The following is a 20,114-nucleotide window of genomic DNA, read 5'->3' as shown; positions in this document are numbered from 1 at the left end:
GTGATGGAAAGGTCGTTCAGGGGGGAGGATTTGGCCAGCAGGTGGAGCAATTCTGTTTTGCTTAGGTTCAGTTTGAGGTGGTTGGTCGTCATCCAGGCAGAGATGTTGGACAGACAAGCCGAGATCCGCTCAGAGACGTGGATATCTGAGGGAGGGAAGGAGAGGAAGAGTTGAGTATCATCGGCATAACAATGACACGAGAAGCCATGAGACGTGATAATGTTACCCAGTGATTTAGTGTAGAGGGAGAAGAGAAGGGGTCCTAGGACCGAGCCCTGGGGGCGGGTGGCCGACAGGGTCCTCTCCATGACACTTGGTAGAAGCGGTCATTGAGGTATGATGTCAGCCATGTCAGCGCAGAGCCAGCCACTCCCATTCCTGCGGGGGCCGTGAGGAGGATCTGATGGTTGACTGTGTCAAAGGCTGCAGATAGATCTAGGAGAATCAGGACAGAGGAGAGGCCTTTCGCTTTTGCTAAGTGAAGTGCCTCTGTGACCGCAATGAGGGCCGTTTCTGTGGAGTGGCCAGTCCGGAAGCCATACTGATTAGGGTCTAGAAGGTCATTCTGTAAGAGATGAGCAGTAAGTTGGTTGGATACAGCACGTTCAAGTGTTTTAGAACGGAAGGAGAGAAGAGAGACAGGACGATAGTTGCCTATGATGGTGGGGTTCAGGGTTTTTTTTTTTATGAGGGGCGTGACTCTGGCTTGTTTTAGGGAGGTGGGGACCACCCCCGAGTTGAGTGAGGAATTGATGGTTGCAGTTAGGAATGGGAGGATGTCCGGTGCTATGGTCTGGAGGAGTGGGGAGGGTAGCTGGTCCAGCTGGCATGTAGTCGGACGGTTCGACATTACCAGTGTCAGGGTCTCGGCTTCTGTAATGGGAGAGAAAGATGACAGAGTGAAGGATGAGGTTCTCGATTCAGTATTTGGAATGGGTGGGGGTTGGGAGAAGGAGCTGCGGATGTTCTCCACTTTTTCCTCAAAGATCCCTCTCTCTGTCTCTCTCTTTCCCCCATCTCTCTCTATCCCTCTCTCTCTCTCTCTCACTTTCTCTCTGTGTCTGTGTCTCTCTCTGTATCTCTCTTTGTCCAGTTTGTCCAACTCTTAACTCAATCAGCGCCAGACCAGAGGATAGTCGGGTTATCTCGCCAACCGTTCAGCGCCAGACCCGAGTATAGTCGGGTTTTTTATCGTTATTTTTTAAATTCTATATTTCTATTCATTTCTCTCCCACTGACCTCGGGGTTACCATAGGAAATGAGTCTGAGATTGCCAAAGTGCAATACCAGCCGCATCCTGCTGGGTGGCAGTATTGAGCACCCTTTCAAACCTTGTATCTTACCCTGTGTTACATTCAAATCCCTCCGGGCGCAGTTTTCTGGTCAGGCGAGTCGAGCGGTTCGCCCGATCACATTGAGAAGCGTCAAATGCCCCGATGCATGTGTTGTGGTGGATTATGTTGGCAACACGATGGACACCAATACTGGGAATCGCGATCAGACAATTGGAATATTCTTTTTGGGGTACCTCCTAGTGAAGGTAAGGACTATATGACATCAATCCTGCTTTGATCCAACCATGATTTCACATCGATCGCAACAACCATGTGTAACGTTACTCCACAACGTATGCCGTTGGTGACGATCAAAGCATCAAAAAACGACCCCCCCCCCCCCCCCCCCCTTTCATGCATTCATGATGAAACATAATACCTAGGCTATACCTATGCATTTGATTTGGAAATAGTAGCGTGTCCAGGCGAGCAACGCCAAAGCTTTTAGTGAAATTCACGTATTCCTCCATGTTTTCTGGGATTAGCCAGGATCAATCTGAAACTATACTTATATTCACCACGGTATAACACGCGAACGTATGCATGAACAAATTTATTCTTTTTCACATATTGAACGATAGATAGTTGATGTCAAATGGGCCATAGTATTGTATCCATAGCTATAATATAGAATATAGATATAGCCCTGCAAACACCATCTCTTAGAGCGTTGGCCCAGTAGGATCTAAGATGCTCTAGGCCTCCGGTGCTGAATGAGTTAAGTGTTTGCATCATAATAGAGGAAGCTTTCAAATGTGTGTCTGTGTCTGTGTCTATGTGTGTGTCTAGGCTACAGAAGGAGTACCAGCAGTGTAAGTCTGACCTTACGGTTGCCTTGGAGACAGCGAGCAAGACAAACTCTGACCTCACGGTTGCCTTGGAGACAGCGAGCAAGACGACCTCTGACCTCACGGTTGCCTTGAAGACTGAGAGGAAGACGACCTCCGACCTCTCTGGCGTACTACAGGAAGAGAAGAGACAGCACGCCAACATGCACACACTGCTGGAGCAGGTAGCACAAATGCGCACGCATACACATACTAGAGCTGTCCCCGAAGCCTGTTTTTGGAATTCGAACTTCGTCAGGGTTTTTAAATGTATTAATACATTTTTTTTATTTTTTATTTTTTCCCTCCAACTAAATCCTCAATTTGAATAAAGTATTTTTTTTATTAAATCAACTTTCTTATAACTCTTCAGTTTCGTCAACATAAATAATCCAATAAGGGCACGGTTGGTACCTGATGGTGACGTCCTGACGGAGTACCAAGCGGATGCAGATAGGCTACATAATTTATGATAAATGTTTTATTTAAATTTCTATGACGAGTCATATACTATAATAGTATAATACTATAATATTAGTGTAGCCTACCCCATTGGTTTGAACAGAATGAATAGACACAGAAAATGTTGATTTAGGGCCCTTTCTCACTCACTGCTCTGTGTCGAATCAGACCCGGCTCGCATCAGAAAAGGGTGTGTCTGTCTGAGTGAGAACGCTGTCCCCCGTCCCCGCCCCCCGCTGATTCGTCCCCGGGGGCGCTGAACCTGGACCGCTGAAATAGGTGGTCTCAGGTGCGCGCTAGTGGGGGCGGTTAGGCCTGGCAATTTTGTTTGCCATTGCTATGTCTATACATTGTTCGAATGCATTTATTTCTATTAGACCAGTGGTGCCCAACCAGTCGGCCGTGGTCGACCAGTAGATCAATGACATGCAATATAATTGCCACAAGCGATGGGATAATGTTAGCTTCTGAACAGGCTAGCTAACTAGCGTTAGCCGTTAGCCATTGCTGTATACTATACTTTCTTGTTCGAATGCATTTATTTCTATTAGACCAGTGGTGCCCAACCAGTCGGCCGTGGTCGACCAGTAGATCAATGACATTCAATATAATGCATATAATCGATGCAGCAATGTTACTAGTAAAGGCTAAGCTAACTAGCGTTTAGCCGTTAGCTTAGCGCTATCGTTAAAACGCTCAAAAGCGGACTCTACAACACCATCCATTCGTGATAAAATAGGGTGGGTTATATTGACAAGGCTTGACAACAGAGGTTCAAATATAACTTCATATTTATTGGCAATTTGTTCATTTATAGCATCATCCAGTCTCCGCAGTAGTGTTAAGACACTTCCTGTTTACATTTTCGAACGTGACATCATCGCCTACGGCAAGCGTAAACGCTCAAAAGGCAAACCGTAAACAGAACCCGAAGCGAACCAAGACCGCAGTGTGTACACAAACTAGAGGGGAGAGAGGGGGGGGGGGGGAGTTCGCATCAGATTCGGAACAGGGCCAGAACGGAACGGAATAGAAACGAATAGGTGAGTGAGAAAGGGCCCTTAGAATTTGAATGCCAACATAACGAACGAAGGTCAGAACGTTCAAGCTTTTGGGCTCAGCCCTAACACATACAGTACACATATGCATACGCATACACATACACATTGAAGGAATCTATGTTTTTCAATGTGTATTATATATCGGTGGGTGACAGCATCTGCTATTAGATCTCAGATGAGGAGGACAGTATTTAGTGGCGTGTGTGTACAAGTTAGACTGGAAGCCACAGTTCTAATAGAGCCCTGGGCTCCGAGGTCATCAGCAGGTTTGTAACAAAACACTGATGAGCACTATGGGGGAGGTTTAGTCAGAGCTATGGGGAGAGTTTGACATCGATAGAAGAGGACGTTTATTGTGTTAAAAGTGAACAGCCGTTGCCATGGTAGCGTGTCATGTAGTAACGAGAAGAGGGGGCGAGCCCGTTGCTATGGGGAGAACGTTATGAGCCATGAGTTCCTTCCGGGGTAAGTTAGATTGAGACACGACGCACAGATGAGCAGACGCGTTGATCAGAGACTTTCATCCCTCCTCACCCTCGCTGGGTGGGGGAGGGGGAATAGTGACGCATCATCGCTAGCTTCGGCTAACAGGGAATGGTGGTTGGCTACGACGAGGCCCAGAACCATTGGACTAATGAGAGAAGAGACGGTGGAGAAGAATGAATTAAGACTGTTCAAGGACAATACAGAATGGGTTACATCTGATTACGAGGCTTTGTTTATGGAATAAACAACGTTTTTCCAATAAAGGTACCACGTTTGCCAGTGTCGAATTCTTCTGATTACGGATTGCATTAACACTTTGAGTGCCAACGACGAGATTTCTCGTTATTTCATGCCATACGTTGAGTGCCAATGATGAGAGATCTCGTTATTTAATCTGTATTTTTTTTATTAGCGATTTCCATAAATTTTTCATCAATCTAGCCTCACGTTACCAGTGGGACTCTCTCTGAGCTCGAACAGGGAAAATACGTTTTTTGTGTATTCCACTAAATTTTCACAAAATCTTTTTTATTTTCTGGAAATTTCCGAAAACTAGCGTTTTTCAAAATGGTATAAAACGGAAATGTACAGATGAAAAAACAATCCGTTTCGACAATGTTGACTGCAAGCAAGTCATTGATAAGTGACAGGCGTATTAGACACATAGCCATAATTTAAGATATAGTTTATGCGTTCGCAAATGTGCTCGCCCTCTCGAATAGAGCGTTGGCACTCAAGCGCTAAATCGTGCGTCCCCTGCTGGCACTCAAAGTGTTAAGGGCGATGACACAGTTGTACAGCCAGTATGAGAAGGTCGACTTCGGAGAAAGAGATAAACACAACGCAGAAACTTCACGAACACAGATGGCGAGGTGATACTGGCTGATTATGACCGAAATCTATCAACATACACATACACACATCAATGTTGTGGGAAATTGATTGCTAATGTCATTATTATTGTTATTATTGTTGTGGTATTGTGGTGTCTTGTTATTATTATTGTTGCCATGTTGTGTTTGCCCTGTTTTATGTATAAAATATAAAATAAATAAAAATATTTGATAATAAAAAAAGATTGTGGGAAATGTGCTTACCGTTTTCTCCAGAGTCAGACAAGAAGATAGATACCAATTTCCTCTAGTTTAGCACAAATTAATGGAGGCGGATACGGACTCTGGGAGAGGTGTTTATTTGCCAACTGCTAGGCTAGCTGGTCCGTATCCCCTTCCATTAATTTGCTAGCATGCAGCCGGATAGTTTTCTACTGAACGCACAGAGAAGAAACTGGTATCCATCTTCTTGTCTGACTCTAGAGAAGACGGTAAGCTCCTGTAATGTTGGCGTGTTCCCTTAACTCATTGACCGCCACGCTCTTTTCCCATCTTTACTCAATGGCGCCAGCGTTATTGACCATTTTAGCAATGTTTGCAGACCCATTGTGTGTTCTGTATTATAGCTATGGAGACAATAGTATGGCTCATTTGACAGGCATTGTTTATAGTCCCAGACTGACTAACCAGTTAATTTCTACATACTGTAGTTTGTGCGCTATTCCATGCTAAACATTGCCCCTTTCCAAAATAATCTTAATTTTTTCATAAATCGCGAGATATGACATGTTATATGCATTATGCCCAAATTGTTCGGGTTGCTCGCCTGAAACCCCAAATACTTCAAAATCAAATGTATATACCATATACATGCGTCTTATAAATAAATCATATTATATAAATCATCAAGGGGGGGGTCGTTTTAACTCGAAACTGCGATCGTTACCAAAAGCATGTTTTAGGTCCGGTAAAATACGACACTGATCGGTACAAAAACATGTTTTAGGTTCGGTAAAATAGACATAGAATAGGCCTTACCTTAGCGAGAAGGTACTCTAAAAAGAATAATCCCAGTGATCCCATCGCGATCGCGATTACTCGTGTATACGGGAAACAATAGGTTTGAGGCGAGAAAATCTCCAAGCGATCGCTCTGTCCTGATTCCCTCTGAGGGGGAGGAGTTATTGCAGTGTGTGTGTGTGTGCTAAAGTGGCCCCACACTAAACTATCCCAGTTCAAAAGGTAGGTGATACTGCCACCTGGCGAGATTCGATCGTCATTCCAATTCCAACGTAGGCAGCTGTGTCAGGGAGACCCAGGGAGCTCCGGCCGAGTGTTTAGAACGGGGATCAAAGGAAAAAGATCAAAGGATCAAAACCCGAAAAGTCGGGTTTGGCGCTCAGCGGTTGGCGACGAAACCTGACTTTTCTCGGGTTTGGCGGGCAAAGGGTTAATGTTCTGACGTGTTTGATTTCAGTCACTTTCTGTTTTGTTAATATATTAAATTATTAAATGAATTGTCTGTCTGTATGTCGCTCTCACTCTCTCCAGGCTACAGAGAGCCAGTCCTGTATTGAAGAGACCTACCTGAACTTCATGAAACGGATTAGAGATGCGCTCCAAGAGGACAGCAGCATGGTAGCAAGCCACACAGGTAGGGAGGCCTCCATAGACCTGAGTAGGGCTGAAACATTTATAATAAAAGAAAATCTAAATCATTATGACCAAGTTATTGGGGCAACAGTGGCTCAGGAGGTATGGCGATCGTCTGGTCATCAGAAGGTTCCTGGTTCGATTCCAGCTCCTCCAGGCAGCGTGTTGAAGTGTCCTTGAGCAAGTTAACCCCTAACTGCTCCCGATAAGCAGGTTGGCACCTTGCATGGACGCCTCCGCCATCGGTGTGTGAATGTGTGAGTGAATAAGTGAATGTGAGGCATAAGTTGTAAAGCACTTTGGATAAAAGCACTATTTTAAAATGCAGTCCAAATGCAATATGCTAATCATAGGATGCTGCAATACATGATACAGGTGAACTGTGTTAAAATTCCACTTAAGTCTGTGTGTGTCTGTGTGTGTGCGTGTGTGTGCGTGTCTCTTTTCTGTTTCTCCAGATGAAGATAACCTGAGTCAGTCTGCTGTGGTCATACAACTACTGAACAATACACTCAGTCACTACCAGAAAACACTGGGTACACTTACTAAAGAGGTATACATATACACACACACATATATATATACACACACACGCGGGGCGTCCCTCAAAACTCAGAGGACACGCCGGTGGCCAACGAAAGCACTTGTCTTGATTCCCATGCGGGGAATGGCTCGGGAGGTGGAGCAGCCGTCTCGCAATCCGGAGGTTCCCGGTTCGATTCCCGCTCCTCCCGGGCAGCGTGTCGATGTGTCCTTGAGCAAGACACTTAACCCCTAATTGCTCCTGATGAGCAATGCATGGTTGCCTCCGCCATCGGTGTGTGAATGTGTGAGTGAATGGGTAAAATGTGAGTAACAAATTGTAAAGCGCTTTGGATAAAAGCGCTATATAAAAAAGCAGCCATTTACCATTTACCATGCAAATTTAACTCCGCCCCCACGCAATGACAAAAGTCACAAACAGCCTTTTTTAAACAAAGAAATGTTACATACATGCACACACATACATATACATACATACACACGCATATACATATACACGCATATACATACATGCATACATACATACATACATACATACATACATACATACATACATACATACATACATACATGCATGCATGCATACATACATACATACGGTATTATGATATTATCACAATACTAGAGTCATCATATCGCAATATATTGCAAATTATGTTCCCAGTGGAAAACTTTGTTACCATCTGCAATAAATATATATATCATCTGTTTTATCTAATAAAATAAAGTCTGTTCACCTCATTCCAATAATTTTATTGCAGTAAAATGAGATTGTAAAGCCAAAAGAAAAAAAAAATACATGATCAATACGTCACTGTTTTGATATAATATCGGAAACTATATATATCATATGACAATATATTGTTGTATTGATTCCCCCCCCCCACTCCTAACCCACATGTGGGCCACATACACACATTTACATGCAGACTTTGCACAGAATGTTTGTGTAGTTCTCTTACAGCATTGGCTGCCTGTAACCATTGTTTTTGGAAAAGAAAATAGAGCAGGTGAAACACTGGGAAAGCATGATATTACCTTTCCACTGTGACTTGATCCAGTGATAAGACACCAAACGATTGCATAACATTTTCTCATACAGCAACACATAGCAACCATTGACTCTTCCAACATGACAATGGGACAAATGGGCATTAACATTCTGTGAAAGGCCTTTATTGGCACCAACACTGTTGCGTGGCAATAATCGAATATCTTGTATCTTGTACAGAATAAATACATCTAAATACCAGTCTAATACACTTCCATAACAGAGCCAGGATCTGAAGAGTGAGAGAGACGGACTGGGAGAGGAGGACCGGACACACAGACAGCTGATCTCAGACCAACAGAGACGGATACAGGTCAGTCTATTATTATTATTACACCACTAAGGCTGTCCCCGAAGCCTGTTTTTGGGATTCGAACTTCGTCAGGTTTTTTAAAACGGATGTTCGAACCTTCGTTTGTAATAATAAAATAAAAAAAGTTAAAAAAAAATGTAAATATTGATATTCTTTTTTTATTAAATCAACTTTCTTTAATTAATATAACTCATCAGTTTTTAATACTATAATATTAGTGTAGCCTAATCTTTATCTGCAACTGTGAAGAATAACCCCATTGGTTTAAACAGAATGAATAAACACATACAAAATTGAAACTTATTTTTGTATTATTAACACATTGAGTGCCACGCCCCTTCCGGGAAATTAGGTCTAGATTGCCACCGCTTTAATCAATGGGAGGACGGGGATATTTGTGAACGCTTAAACTATATCTTAAATTATGGCTATGGGTCTAATACACCCGTCGCTTATCAATGACTTGCTTGCAGTCAACAACGGATTGTTTTTTCATCTGTACATTTCCCTTTTATACCGTTTTGAATACGAGTATAGTTTTGGAGATTTCTAGTAATTCCAGAGAAAGACACGATAATAGCCCTTTAGTCGAATACACAAAACACGTTGTCATTTTTCAGCTGATTTATGAATAGTTTTCAAATAAACGCTAGATTATCGATAGTATAATATGTGTCCTCATGTACGAAGAGAAGCGGGGTCTGAAAAATCGCTTCTCCGTACTTTGGTCGGCGCGAACCTCACACACACACGCGCTCCGATGGCAGAGAAAGGAACATCTGATTACCCCAAGATTCGTAACATAAAGGCCTTACCTCACATCTGATGTCATGCAAAAAGATGAATACCATTCCTGATCGCCATTCCAAATATCGATCGCGTCCATTGATCCAACATTATAGTCCTTAACACGTAATCCACGATGCTCCCAGTCCCCCCAGTCAATGCAATAGTATCCAGCTGCATGCCGAGAAGTAAAACCTGGACCGGACTTATTTTTTTGATGCACAGTCCCAGCCAATCCAATCCAATGATGTGCAATACCATCCGGGAGACGATAGGCGGCGGTATTTGCCCTTTGTGAGCTCAGACCCATTCCCAATGATAACGTCAGGCTGGATGGATGAAAAATTTATGGATATCGCTAATAAAAGAAATAACGATTAAAACCGAACTATACTCGTGATTGGCACTCATGCGATGGCGAGTTAACCCGACTATACTCGTGGTTGGCACTGAATGGGTTAAAAAAAATTATTTAGAATGTTTATTTCGAATTCGAAAGCCAACGTAACGAACGAAGGTCCGAACGTTTGGGCTCAGCCCTAAACACCACACATACAAATGGCTGATCCCAGACCAACAGAGACAGATACAGATTGGTCAAGTATAAGACATGTCTGTATAATTCATTTTAAAGACACTAGTTCTGTATAATACATGATATAAATACTAGGTCTGAGTAATACATGATATAAATTCTAGTTCTGTATAATACATGATATAAATACTAGTTCAGTATAATACATGATATAAAGACTAGTTCTGTATAATACATGATATAAAGACTAGTTCTGTATAATACATGATATAAATACTAGTTCAGTATAATAAAGCAATAATACACAAGAACCAGTGGAATATCAGGATCAAGAATATTGCCACGGCTGTGATGCGCCCGCAGCCACGAGAGCAAAGTTCGAGTGGCGTAGGCATCACAGAGTGGCAATATTCCTAATATTCCACTGGTTCTTGTGTATTATTGCTTTTATACAGCAAGTTGCACCATCGAGTTCCTAAAGATGTATCGTTGCTATGGAATTTCAAATGGAGTAGGCTATCAACCAGCTTGGCAACGCAAACGAATGACGTATTATTCTAATTTATACAACAGGCTGAGGTAACTCATTCAGCGCCAATCACGAGAAAACTCGGTTTTAATCGTTATTTCTTTTATTAGCTATATCCATTCATTTTTCATCCATCCAGCCTGATGTTATCATTGGGAATGGGTCTGAGCTCGCAAAAGGGCAAATACCGCCGCCTATGCCTTCCAGCCGGTATTGCACTCTATTAGAAATGGTGTAGTTTCTTTTCTGGGCCGATCTGAGCCGTGCGGGCGGGGTTTAAATACTCCGGCAGGACTAGCGTTTACAACGTTACATCTGCGATGCTGCCCCCCCCCCCCCCCTTCATATGCAATGCCGGGCAATGTGGGACGGACCTCCACGAGCAGTATTTGGAATGGCGATCAGATAATTGGATTATTTCTTTTGCATTAGGTAAGGACTCTATAAAATCTTGCGTTGATCTGATATTTCTTTCTACCGCGATCAAAGCTGTCTGTGTGTGTGTGTGTGGCTGTTTACCGTTGGGTGCAGGAGGTGGGGGGCGGCGAGCGCCGCGCTACGAGGGCCATTTCATGTATGCACGAGGAGACATAATAATGATAATCTAGCGTTGATTTCAGGAAGATTCGATAATCAGGCGAAAAATGACAACGTGTTTAGTGTATTCCACTAAAACGCTATTATCGCGTCTTTTCCTGGGATTACTAAGAATCACCAAAACTATACTCATATTCAAAACGGTATAAAACGGAAATGTACGGATGAAAAAACAATCTGTTTCATGCATGTTGACTGGAAGCAACTCACTGACAATTGACGGGTGTATTAGACTCATAGCTATAATATAAGATATATTTTAAGCACTCGCAAATCTCGCAGTCTCCCCATTGATTAAAGCGATGCCGTTCTAGCGCCCCCTGGCTCATTAAGCGATGGCGCTGGATGAGTTTATGTACGACCTAGGACCATTATTTTTATTATTATTATAAAAATCAAGCGAGAATGTACCCATTTAGATTCCAAATATGTATATCCGATACCGATTATTTCCGATATTACATTTGAATGCCAATATCGTCCGATAATATCGGACATCCCTACTTTTCTGTGAAGCAGATGTTTCTTCCTGTCGTCCTCCTCCCAGGAGTCACAGCTGCTCCTGTCCAGCGCAACACAGGAAGTGATGCGTCTACAGCAGGAGGGTTCCGATTGGTCGACGCAGACCGATGGTCTCCAGGCGGAGTTGGAGATGGCGCGGCTAACCCTGGAGAAAGAGAGACGGAGCAGAAAAGAGGAGATGGAGAGAGAAAGGAGGATGAGTGAGGAGAGGGAGAGAGAGAGAGGGGAGAGGGAATCTAAGGTACGCCCACTCACACAGTCCACGCCCACACAGACCACATGTTTCTACCACCTTTAACTCATTCAACGCCATAGCCAGCGCCCATCTCTGCTCTCTACCGCCAGCTTTCCATTGCCTATTTTCACGACATTTCACAATCTTTGTGGATCTATTGTATATTCTATATTATAGCAATTATTTTTTCATGTATACTTTCGCGTGTTATCCCATGGTGAATATTGTATCGTTTCAGAGTGATCAGATCCGGGCTAATTCCTGGAAGCTGAGTTATGGAGAGCTATGTGCATTTTGCAAAAGTCGTTTGCGTTGCTCACCTGGACACGATATTATTTCCAATTCAAAGGTATATAATAGGTATTATGTTTCATCATGAATGCATCAAAGGGGGGGGTAGTTTTGTGATGCTCTGATCGTCAGCAACGGCATACGTTTTGAATACTACATACGTTGATTGTTGCGATCGATGTGAAATCATGTAGGATCAAAGTAGGATTGATGTCATATAGTACTTACCTTTGCTAGGAGTTATTCCAAAATGAATATTCGAATTGTCTGATCGCGATTTCCAGTATTGATGTCCATCGGGGTCCCTGACATGAAATGGCACAAAATATGCATCAAGTGTGCTGGATGCGTTCTAAGTTGCTCGAATGAAGTGTTTCACTTGCCCGGGTCCAAATTCTCCACCGGGACCATATAAAATGTAACACACAGTGTGAAATAAGGTTTTCAAAGGGTAGGCGATACTGCCACCTAGCAGGATTCGGCCGGCATTGCACTCTCGAGGTCTCAGAATGAGTTTCAATGATGGTATGGTATGGTTTATTTCTTAATCCCTGAGGGGAAACATGGTTTGCCACCAGAGCGAATACACATATACAAACATGAAAGAAACAGTTACATGATACAATACACTACAGGATACACAACACAATAGGAGAGCCTTTCAACACAGTGCTATCGGTGTTCGTTAAAAAATTTAACCGCAGCAGGAACAAAGGACCTTCTCAATCGCTCAGTAGAAAAAGAAAAAAAAAACGCTATCAGCTCTATCTTTAATCTTTCAAAATGTTCAGTTGCTATCGCTATTAGCTCTATCTTTAATTTTTCAAAATGTTCAGTTGCTATTGCATGCACTCATCTGTGTTTCACTACACACATGAGTGCATGCTTACCAACTGTCCGTCTGCAACACTACTATCACCAACATCTAAGAAGGGAGATCCCCCCTTGAATGGCCCTTCTAAGGTTTCTCTCCTCCACACTGCCTGTGGAGCTTTTTTCCCTATTGTTAGGTTTTAGTGAGTTTTTCCTTACCTTCGCGTGGGGTATGTCTGGGAGTGCTTGCATTCTTTCATTCTTTCATTTATTTGCATTCATCTAAAAAAATTTGGACCTTATGGTGTTCTTGTTCTGTTCTTGACTTATTGTTATGTTTTCTTCTTGACTTGTTTAAAGAAGACCTGTACGGCCCATGGGGACATTAACGTGTGTTGTCGGGCCTTATAAATAAATTTGATTTGATTTGATTTGAGGCATCAATAATCTATCACTAAATGAGCTTCGCAGAGCATCGAAAATTCTGAACAGTGGGTGGCCTACAAAAGATAAAATGGTGTTTAGTCCTGGTTCGCTTGGCTATGATGATCGTCCTGTGTGGACCGTCCTGCGAGCCCCAGGCCACCATCCCGCGATCCCCACGGGACGAGACCAGGTAGAATTTTAGGCGCACGGGAAACAAGTCTCGCGGGACTGTGGCCTGGGGCTCGCGGGACGGTGGCCTGGGGCTCGCGGGACTGTGGCCTGGGGCTCGCGGGACTGTGGCCTGGGGCTCGCGGGGCGGTGGCCTGGGGCTCGTGGGCCTGGGGCTCGCGGGACGGTGGCCTGGGGCTCGCGGGACTGTGGCCTGGGGCTCGCGGGGCGGTGGCCTGGGGCTCGTGGGACTGTGGCCTGGGGCTCGCGGGACGGTGGCCTGGGGCTCGCGGGACTGTGGCCTGGGGCTCGCGGGGCGGTGGCCTGGGGCTCGTGGGACTGTGGCCTGGGGCTCGCGGGGCGGTGGCCTGGGGCTCGCGGGATGGTGGTCTGGGGCTCGCAGGACGGTCCACACACCGCTATCCGTGTTCTTCTTCCCCGCCAATGAAGTATTCACCCAAAGACCCAATACCGTGGCAACAACTACCGCACTACCGGTAGAATAAGTGCAGAGAACCGTGGGAAGTGATGCAAACTGTCTTGTCGTGTTTTGAACATTTATGTTGTGTTGATGGAATCACGTTAATATAGAGAGATGAAAACTACATTATTTCGATTGATATGAATTTGATAATGCTAGCAGGCTGCAGGCTGTCTCTACTGTAGGTCTATATTGTCTCTACTGTAGGTCTATATCGTCTCTACTGTAGGTCTATACTGTCTCTACTGTAGGTATATACTGTCTCTACTGTAGGTCTATATTGTCTACTGTAGGTCTATATTGTCTCTACTGTAGGTATCTACTGTCTCTACTGTAGGTCTATATTGTCTCTACTGTAGGTCTATTGTCTCTACTGTCTCTACTGTAGGTCTATACTGTCTACTGTAGGTATATATTGTCTCTACTGTAGGTCTATACTGTCTACTGTAGGTCTATACTGTCTACTGTAGATCTATATTGTCTACTGTAGGTCTATACTATCTACTATAGGTCGATACTGTCTCTACTGTAGGTCTATACTGTCTACTGTCTCTACTGCAGGTGTGAATGAATGAATGAAAACTTTATTTAACAGATTGCAGAATGGGTACAATACAGTACGGCTCAATACATACAATTGTTAAGGGGATGCAGACCTGAGAAAGACGTTTGTCTTGTTTCCATCAGGGTCCCCCATTTTCAATTCATATAGACATATATGACATACATGACATACAGATAGTCAGTACTGCTACATCTATACATTTATGACATACCAGATTTGCAAATACAGTACTGTTTGTGATACAGAAGGAGTCAAGAAAAGGGAGTATATACATTTGACGTAGAAACTGTACATTGGAGGTTGGGTGGGGGGGGTTGGGTACATTGGGATATTGACAACCATACTGGGTAATTTACATTGGAGGTGGTTGGGGGGGGGGGGGGGGGGCGGGGGGCACACTGTATAAACAAGTAACACTGTACATTGAGGGGGGGGGGGAGGAGACACTGTACAAACAAACACAATTGTACATTGAACTATTGACAAAACCATACTAGGTAAATGACTGTACATTGGAGGGGGTTGGAATGATTGGGTTAGGATATTTACAGGGGCCAGTGTTGAATTGCAGTCTCCCGTAGGTGTCCCTTGAGAGAGGTTTTGAAAGTGGGTAGTGATCCACATTCCTTTACAGCTTTGGGTAGGGCGTTCCACATTGATGTGGCATAATTGCGAAACGTGTTTAGTCCCTTATTTGAGCCGAATCTGGGTTTGACATGATTTGTGGAGCTCCCTCTGGTGTTGTGATCGTGGTATTCACTGACCTTTGGGAAGTATTTTGACATGTACATGGGTACCTTGGTCGTGTAGTGTATCTTGTAGACCAGGCCCATTGCAAGTTGTTGTACTCTGTCGTCTACTCTAAGCCATCCTAGGTTGTCGAAGTGGGCAGGGGTGAGGTGGGTTCTAGGAGTAAGGTCAAGCAGTAGTCTGACCAGTTTGTTTTGAGATGTTTGTAATTTTGTTTTTAGCGCCTTTGAGGTGCTTTGGTACCATGAGGTGCAAGCATAGTCGTAGTACCCCTGAATGAGTGCTCCTGCCAGAGTCTTCAGGGTGTTCTTGTTTACCAGAGAGGAGATCCGGTACAAGAATCGAGTTCGTTGGTTGACTTTTTTTATTACATTGGATGCCATTTTGTCACAGGAGAGATTAGCCTCTAGGATGGACCCCAGGTAGGTAATTTCATCTTTCCTTGTGACAATATTGTCACCCACTGTAACTGAGAAGCCGTCGGTCTTGCTGAGTTTGTTATTTGAACCGAAGAGAATGGACTCTGTTTTGCCCATGTGTAATGATAGTTTGTTATCAGCGAGCCATATGCAGATTCTGCCTAGTTCCGAGCTGAGGGTTTTTTCAACCTGTAACTTGTTCTTGTCAGAGACCAGCAGGGCTGAGTCGTCCGCAAACAGGAACAAGTTGCAGTCACAAGCTGACGACATGTCATTTGCATAAATTAGGAACAGTAGCGGTCCTAGTATGCTTCCTTGTGGAACACCACAGCTCACTGTGAGGGGGGGGGATAGGGTACCGTTTACCTCCACCATCTGTTCCCTCCCCTCAAGGTAGGATTGCATCCAGCTCACTGATAGACTATCAAAACCAATTGCTTTTAGCTTGTCAATCAGAATGGAGTGATTGACCGTGTCAAAGGCCTTTTGTAGGTCCAGCATGACCATGCCGCAGTATTTGCCTGCGTCCACCTCTTGTTTGATGTGGTCATTCAAATAGAGAAGGCATGTGTCAGTGGAGTGGGATGTTCTGAAGCCAGATTGGAATTCGTAGATTAGATTTTTTTCCGCTAGGTACTTTTCGACCTGTTCGTAGACTATGGTCTAGGTCTATACTGTCTCTACTGTAGGTCTATACTGTCTCTACTGTAGGTCTATACTGTCTACTGTAGGTGGAGAGATAACAGAGAAGAGAGAGAAACCTATGATCACAATAGTCACTCTTGTACATTCATTCTCATTGGATTCACTTGGGTGTAAGAGCTCACAAAGAGCCCCATTCATTGTCTACGGAGCAGGTTTTCTATTGGTTACATCACTGCAGGGGGTTCTCTCTGGTTTCTAGCTTTAACTAATGGCCTAAGAAGAGGTAGCCAGACACACTCCTCCCTCCTCCTCTCTTCATCTCTCCATCTCTTTCTCTCCATATCCCTCTCGCTCTCTCTCTTGCTGTGATAATAGCCTATAGTTGTATTATTGTAATTTATGTGATGTGATTATGGTGTAAACATAATTTTATTTAGATGATTATAGTCCTGCTTTAAATCCTATAAAACGACATCACGCTGGGAGAAACAACTGTTCACAAAGTGTCTGTCTGTCTGTCTGTCTCTATCTCTCTCTCTCTCTAGGAGCATCTATACTTCCTGTCCTCTCTCTACCATCGTCTCCTGCCCGGCTGTGTCCTCCTGGATGACTCCCAGAGTTTTTCCTGGCCAGAGCTATGTAATGCCATCGACGAACAGATCGATCGGCTGGCAGCTGAGCTGAGCAGAGCCAATGAGAGGGTGAGGAGGGACTAGGTCTGCTGTGACATCATCACCCAAAACCTATACATAGTTTACCACCGGCGTCTCGCATCAAAGTGGTAAATACCAGCGGTGAACTCCGGCAAGTTCCATGAGCCGTGCATGAGCCAACCACTGGTTTCCGTCTGCCACACAGTCCTTAGTTACTATAGCAACCACTCACTGACTCATAATTGTATGCCTATGTTCATTTTATGCTATTTGCTGTGAAGCACTGAGCTGCAATTCCTGTATGAAAGGTGCTATATAAATAAACTAAAGTTATTATTATTAAAAATAGAACACGGAATATCAACTGGTTTCTCAATGGAAAAAGCATAGGACTTGACTAACAGGATGTAAGTCGATCGATCTGGGAAAATGGAAGAGTTGTGACCAGTCTTTTATGGCAGGGTTGATTGGATTGGAAACAGCTGATGAGAGAGAGAGAGAGAGAGAGAGAGAGAGAGAGAGTTGACCAAAATGATTGTAACAACCTTCTTAACTTTTTAAGTAAATGTGGAAAGTGTAAGGTGTGTTCAAGAGCCAGAACCCAAACGCAGACAAAGAACGAGCACTGACTATTAGCAGAGATTAATTTACATCTTTAAAACTAATATTTCACCTCAAATTGCAGTAGATTATAATGTTACTCAACAGAACATCACATTTCATTTCTTTCCCTGAATATGTTGGTTTTACAGCAAATGATTTAGCTCTTGCCGCCATTCAGAACGGCCACAGTGCTCTGTCTCCTCGTTACATAGACATCCTTATGAACATAGAGCGTCAGAAACATGATGTTGCCATGCTGACTGAATGTGATTGGTTCTAAACCTTTCCCCCTTCCCCCCCCCCCCTCTCTCCCCTTTAACCCTTTCACTACCACACCAAATGGTTAACCCTTTCACTGCGACAATACAGAAGGTGAACCCTTTCACTGCCACACGACAAAGGGTTAACCCTTTCACAACCACACTACAGAAGGTTAACCCGTTCACTACCACACTACGGACGGTTTCTGTAGTGTGGTAGTGAAAGGTTAACCTTCTGTAGTGTGGTAGTGAATGGGTTAACTCAAATGTCTTTATTGGCATGACGTAACATGTACATATGGCCAAAGCAAGCGTTTAACCATTGAAAAGCTAAACATTCATTTGAAAACTTGAAAAGTTGGTAAATAGTAGAAAATACAGCAGATGGAAGTAGAAAAAAGATGGTCATAAAAAAGCTGATACAGTAAAAAAAAAAAATAATCTATCATCACATATAACGGCATCAACGTGTGTCAGGTGACTGTCACTCACTGTCCCTCAGTTCCTGGCAGGCAGCAACACAGACTGCTGCTCACAGCTAGTTGAGTCTCCCCTAGCAGGACTGCTAGTTTTTCTTAATCTGATTTAAGAAACCCTTTTTGTTATTCACTCAAATAAAAAAGTGTTTCTCTAAGATCTTTATACATTTGGTGAGGAAGTGTAGCTCTGTTTCAGGTTCACTAGGGGTACAATGACATAAGGACCTCTCCCTCTATCTGTCTCTCCTCTCTCTCGCACACTCTCCATCTCTGTCTCTCTCTCTCCCTCTATCTATCTGTAACTCCTCTCTCTCACACACTCCATCTCTGTCTCTCTCTCTCTCTCTCTGCCCCTTTCTCCTCTCCCTCTCTCTTGTCTCTTTCTCTCTCTCTTTCACGCTCTCTCTCTATCCCTGTCTATCTCGCTGCCCCTCCCCCTCCCCTCTCTCTTTTCTGTCTCTCTCTCTATCTATCCCTCTCCCTCTCTCCCTCTCCCTAGATCGCCCAGCTGGAGGGTGTGTGTGACAGTAAGAGTGCGTGTGTGCGTGAGCTTCAACGGAGACAGGAGTGTGTGTTGACCAAGCTGGAGGAGAGTGTGAGACAGAGAGAGCAGGCTTGGAGCACACAGAGACAAGAGAGAGACCTGCAGCACACGCACACTGTTACACAACTACACAACAAGACTGAGGTAAGACACACACAGACGAGAGAGAGACCTGCAGCACACGCACACTGTTACACAACTACACAACAAGACTGAGGTAAGACACACACAGACGAGAGAGAGACCTGCAGCACACGCACACTGTTACACAACTACACAACAAGATTGAGGTAAGACACACGGAGACAAGAGAGAGACCTCCAGCACACGCACACTGTTACACAACTACACAACAAGACTGAGGTAAGACACACACAGACGAGAGAGAGACCTCCAGCACACACACACTGTTACACAACTACACAACAAGACTGAGGTAAGACACACACAGACGAGAGAGAGACCTGCAGCACACGCACACTGTTACACAACTACACAACAAGACTGAGGTAAGACACACACACACACTGTTACACAAGACTGAGGTAAGACACACACACTGTTACACAACTACACAACAAGACTGAGGTAAGACACACACACACACACACACACACACACACACACACACACACACACACACACACAGACTAGAGATAGACCTCCAGCACACACACACACACACACTGTTGCATAACTACACAACACGACTGAGGTAAGACGCACACAGACAAGAGATAGACCTCCAGCACACACACAGACACACACACACACACACACACGCACGCACACACACACACACACTGTTTCTATCCTTACATCCATCTCGAAAGTCATGGAAAAAATAGTATACGAACAGATCGAAAAGTACCTCGCGGAAAAAAATCTAATCTACGAATTCCAATCTGGCTTCAGAACATCCCACTCCACTGACACATGCCTTCTCTACTTGAACGACCACATCAAACAAGAGGTGGACGCGGGCAAATACTGCGGCATGGTCATGCTGGACCTACAAAAGGCCTTCGACACTGTCAATCACACCATTCTGATTGACAAGCTAAAAGCAATTGGTTTTGATAATTTATCAGTGAGCTGGATACAATCCTACCTGGAGGGGAGGGAACAGATGGTGGAAGTAAACGGTACCCTATCCCCCCCCCTCACAGTGAGCTGTGGTGTTCCACAAGGAAGCATACTAGGACCGCTACTATTCCTAATTTATGCAAATGACATGTCGTCAGCTTGTG

General features: G+C 44.1%; 1 protein-coding gene across 1 annotated transcript in view; it reads left to right on the top strand.

Moving 5' to 3' along the window:
• The window catches only part of ccdc171 (coiled-coil domain containing 171), a gene marked incomplete at its 5' end in the record, with an annotated part of 84,065 nt that overhangs the window by 35,320 nt on the left and 28,631 nt on the right, over positions 1 to 20,114 (top strand). Inside the window, 7 exons of the mRNA XM_084328430.1 lie at positions 2,124 to 2,346; positions 6,555 to 6,657; positions 7,115 to 7,209; positions 8,474 to 8,563; positions 11,558 to 11,773; positions 16,871 to 17,026; positions 18,820 to 19,008. Of these exons, the coding sequence (XP_084184556.1) occupies positions 2,124 to 2,346; positions 6,555 to 6,657; positions 7,115 to 7,209; positions 8,474 to 8,563; positions 11,558 to 11,773; positions 16,871 to 17,026; positions 18,820 to 19,008 (1,072 nt within the window). The remainder of the gene's footprint in view (positions 1 to 2,123; positions 2,347 to 6,554; positions 6,658 to 7,114; positions 7,210 to 8,473; positions 8,564 to 11,557; positions 11,774 to 16,870; positions 17,027 to 18,819; positions 19,009 to 20,114) is intronic.

This window comes from Notolepis coatsorum (assembly GCF_963971535.1).
Source record: "Notolepis coatsorum genome assembly, chromosome: 1".
NCBI lineage: Eukaryota > Metazoa > Chordata > Actinopteri > Aulopiformes > Paralepididae > Notolepis > Notolepis coatsorum.
This window is presented reverse-complemented; position numbering and strand designations above follow the sequence as displayed.